Source organism: Ceratina calcarata, unplaced genomic scaffold (genome assembly GCF_001652005.2).
Source record: "Ceratina calcarata isolate Rehan_Ccalc_2016 unplaced genomic scaffold, ASM165200v1 scaffold821, whole genome shotgun sequence".
NCBI classification, from domain to species: domain Eukaryota; kingdom Metazoa; phylum Arthropoda; class Insecta; order Hymenoptera; family Apidae; genus Ceratina; species Ceratina calcarata.
This window is the reverse complement of record NW_017179540.1, coordinates 9,938-14,626: the sequence shown is the minus strand read 5'-3', so window position 1 is coordinate 14,626 and position 4,689 is coordinate 9,938. Positions and strand designations below refer to the sequence as shown.

The 4,689-nt window shown below is 35.1% G+C and overlaps 1 protein-coding gene across 4 annotated transcripts in view; it reads left to right on the top strand.

Moving 5' to 3' along the window:
- The first annotated feature begins 354 nt into the window (after positions 1–354).
- Positions 355–4,689, top strand: part of LOC108631152 (potassium voltage-gated channel subfamily KQT member 1-like) — a 9,732-nt gene continuing 5,397 nt past the window's right edge. For 2 of the 4 annotated variants that reach the window (XM_026818653.1, XM_026818652.1), the window contains exons 1-3: positions 355–484; positions 726–932; positions 4,259–4,279. In XM_026818653.1, the coding sequence (XP_026674454.1) occupies positions 422–484; positions 726–932; positions 4,259–4,279 (291 nt within the window). In that variant the 5' untranslated portion in view covers positions 355–421. The remainder of the gene's footprint in view (positions 485–725; positions 933–4,258; positions 4,280–4,689) is intronic. The other 2 variants (XM_026818654.1, XM_026818655.1) reach the window with 2 other exon arrangements.

The window sequence follows — 4,689 nt, the reverse complement described above, 5'->3', positions numbered from 1 at the left end:
CCGCTCCGCTGCGGGCTCGGAATTGAAATTTTAATTAGGTTGTTTTTCGATTTACGTTAATTACCGCAGTGAAGCCCCCGCCGTGCTGCCACGCGTCTCAGGAATTTATTGATAAATTGGCCCACCGATTGAAAATCTCGCCTGTTGTATTTAGCCTCGCTCACTCGGCTCATCGATGCTGTTTTTGTCTTATTTCTGGCTTTACTCGTGTTTCCCATTGTCCCTTCGGCTGAATATTTTAATCATTTATTGATCGGTTGCTCGACTGATTTAAAATCTCGCCTGTTTTAATATAATTGATAGCAATGATTTTTATTTCTTTTGCAATGTTATTCGAATTTTAATACATGTACGAATAAATTCTCATTTACAGATTACTGTGACTACGATTGGTTACGGTGATACTGTCCCCCAGACGTGGATGGGGAAAATAGTCGCCTCGTGTTTTAGCGTGTTCGCTATATCTTTCTTCGCACTTCCAGCGGTAAGTACGATTTCATTTACGACACTCATTTTATTACACGACCCTTAATCGTCTTGTCTTAAGTGTCTCAGAACCCTCTTCTTAAATTCTAATTAAAAAGTTTCTATTCCACTGAAAAAGTGATTTTTCTCATTACTGATTTTGTCAATTGAAGTTTTCCTTCAGTTGACAAAATCAGTAATGAGAAAAATAGGCAAAAATTTGATATTTTTAACCCTTTGCGCTCAAATTCTGGTTTCAGGGGATACTGGGCTCGGGGTTCGCGCTGAAGGTTCAGCAGAAGCAACGGCAGAAGCACTTCAACCGGCAGATACCGGCGGCCGCGATGCTGATTCAGTGCCTGTGGAGGTGTTACGCCGCGGACAAGGCGATAAACAGCGTGGCCACGTGGAACATCTACATCAAGGACCCAGCGCCGACCGGGCAGCCGTCGACGCCGTTGGGAAAGGTAAGATCCCCGCTTCATATCTGGCCGAGTTCAGTGGCAGTAGCTACTACATAGCCGTTGGTTGTTGGTGTTCCTAGCTGCTTACGATGTCCAAAGAACTTTTTCGCCGACGAACTACTCGATATTTCGTTCTTCTGTATTCTATTTTCCGCTGGATCACGTGTATCAGTCATTCTCGGATCATTTAATAATCCGGAGCGCCTAGAAATAAATATTAACGAGTCACGCGAAGCGTGATCAGCTCAGATCACTCTAACAGTTTTAAACACCGGGCAAAAGGAATAATTTCAAAGTCAATAATCGATCCTATTTTTAATTTACTATTTTTTATTTAAATACCAAAGATAGTCGAATTGAAATGCTGATTCTTTAATTCTAGTCGCTCCATTATTTGAATCGAAAGATTCATCTCATTTCCTAGTGAGTCACGGAAAATGCATCTTGTTTCGATAGTGTATCGAATTCCCGGGTAAATCGGCTCTATACGAATTACGAGAGACGCAAGCTTCTCTTCTTCCGCGGTTAGAACGTTTCGCCATTAGCAAACGATTCTCGTGAAGTGACAGTATTATATTTCTAGCAAGTTTTCTTTCAATGCAGTTAAATTCGCTATTAAATGATTTTCAGTTCACATCTCGTCGAACTTTGAATTATCAAGCAGGAAAACTTTCCTTTCTAATATTGTTAATAATATGTCGCTCGTTCGTGGCTTAAAACGTTTCAGGCATTCTGTGCAATAAATCTATTTCACTTGGCCGATTGATAATAAAAATAACGATAAAAGTGCAAAAGGGAATACAGGGAAAAAAGAGAATAGAGGCGGTGATTCGGGTAAAGCGAAATTCCGTGTGGCCCGTGGCCGACCGATTCGTCGCGCGATAGTTCGTTTAATAAATCATAAAATCATGCAGAGAAATTTGGCAGTGGATGGATGCAAACAGAGAATGCGAATTCTGCTCGGTGTTTCTCGATGTTAAATGCCGTTCAGTTGTACGCGGAATAAATAACTATAAATGATCGTGAGTGTTGCTCGTGATTATTCGTGTGTTTTAACGCAGTTTCGAATTACGCTTAAAACGCTTCTATACATTTACGTACACACACGCATACATACGTACATGTTTAATAACGACGTTTAATTTCTTGACTGATCTTCAAAATTGGAACCAGTGTTCCAGGCAAATAAAAAATGAAACTGCTCGAATTACTGTTGTTTTATTATTGAAACGTTCAGCGATCAATTTCAATTTTTACTTCGAGTACCTCGCGTGTTGTGCACACAATAATTTAATATCGAAAAGTATTTCTGTCTGAAATATCTTTTATTTATCATTTCAATCAATTTTTGGATACCATATATTTTTTTCCTTCTCTAATTGCAGACATTTATTTTTTACGTATTATTCATGTCGATTGGAAATAACATTGGTTCAAGCAGATTCAGTTTTCCTTAATACGTACCAAATCCAGACACAGAGTCTCGTTTTATGAGACGACGAAAATCTTGCTTCTCCTTTGTTGCTTGCTTTCGTCGTTTAGAGAAATGACACCATACGTCAATTCCTATCGTAGCCACCGTTTGTTTCTCAATGGGGCGTTAACTTTCTTTTCATTTCGAAAACGAATTCTCCGAGCGTGATGTAATTTATTTTCGACGTAATCGACCGAGACGATTTTTCCCCTGATTTGGTGAACCAATCTTGGAATACATTTATATTTCCCCGAGTAAATTAGCATTTCTAAAACTGATAAATAGAATTTTATTAAATTAGAATTTATTTATCGTAACTGTAATTCATTTGTTTAAAAAGAATCAGTGTCGTATGCAGTTTGAAACTGTAATTTCATTTATTATAATAAGTTCAGGTTGATAGTTAAAGTTTCAAATTTCGCCTCGCATTAAAAACTAATTTGAAGTAATTCCAAAGTCGCGATATCTACTCTACCGTTGAAGCTAACAAAAAAAGAGTTGCGATCACTAGAAGCAGCTTGTAGCAAAGTTCGTCAAATTGCTTTTTACTTTTAGAAACTTTTCCAAGATGTAGTAATAAGTTACTCGAGGAGTTTCAGATTCTTTTATGTCGCTCGATTACACTGGAAATAAAAATGTAAATAATTATTACATCAATGCTTACATTCTTAATTTCTCATTGTACATAATTTTATTTATGAAAATGGAAATGTTAATTACACAGTTCTACGAAAAATGATTTTTTCTTTAAAAATCGAAATACATTATTATTATTATTTATTTCTTAGAGATCTTTGCACGTCACAATTTTGAGAAGAATAATGTCAAATTTATCAAAACTGACAACGAGATTAAATGCAGTGTTAGAAATACGAAATATATATTTATTATGTAAATGTGTTTGAGAGTAGGACTGTGTTATTAGCCAAGATAATCTTGTTTCTTGACGTTCATATTATCTTGGAGAATTTGCTTTAGAATATTATGTAAATCGCTTAATGCTATTTAAAAGTGATCGTGAGATCGATACGACGCTTGAATCTTCCTTTGTACATTATATACTCGTGTGCGTATATATAAATCTGAAACAAAAATGCATACAATATGTATAGAAGTTTGATTTGTAATTTCTACTGTGTACATACGTTTCAGTTGTCTTGCTATATTTTTTTTTTTATTACTTTTCTTGGCTATATTTCGTTGGTATTCTTTGACGATATTATTAGCGATGATTTAATTATTTTGCATTTTGTTTGCTGCCATCGAACGTTACTCCTGAAAGTCTAGAAAACAGAATGTACGACGTAATTCGAATTATCAAAAGAAGTTGCTTTAATTCAGAGATTTCGATTTAGTAAGAGAAGGTTCACAACCAGAAGCAAAATTCATAATCATGTAAAATGATTCAAAATTCAAGTCTATTGAGATTAAATACAGAAAAGTATCTCTTTTGCTTGGAAAAGAATGATCTGTGTTGTGGACTCTTCTGTTTCTTGATTTTTGCATTAGAAAGCGTATAAAACGAACCAGTACACGATGAATGGTACCAGAAAACACAAGCTGCTGCACACTATAAAAAATATTGAACATATCAAATTAGGATAAACCTCGAGAGAACGAAAAGTTTTTAGAACTCATACGAATTTTGTACAATATATGAGAATAATCGAAGAAGTATCTCTCGCATCTCTGCTGCCAAAATGGAAAGGAAGGAAAATAAATATAGCTTTGCTTTCTCTAGTCTTCTCCCATCTCTCTAGAATTTCATTCGTACCATATAAATTGTAAATAATCAAGTAATCTGTCTACGATATGAAATTGTACACATATAAAATGTACCTAATATATATTTCAGTTGATTTGTGTAAAGAAGATGGTATGTAATGGCTATTTAGATTTATTTCATATTTTTACTATTTTGCATGTTTATTTATTTCATTACTTTTATTCTATTCACGTTTACTTTTCTATTATCACGTAACGCGGAACATCGCCGCGTTCTCGGGATCACACAGTCAGACATTTAACACACGAGTCTATTGAATGCCCATGGAAACCATTATACGACACATAGTTTCATCAGACAATCATTATATATAATCACTTCTGGCTTTTTACGATTGTTCATACGCGAACATGAGGTCCACGTTCAACTCCTCCCTGAATTAAAAAAAGATTCAAAGATTTAACATAATTTGAGGTTTAATTCCTTCCTGAATTCAAGGATAATTATGATATCTAAAATGAACAATATTTAATGAAATTTTAAAACGATCATTGCAAGGA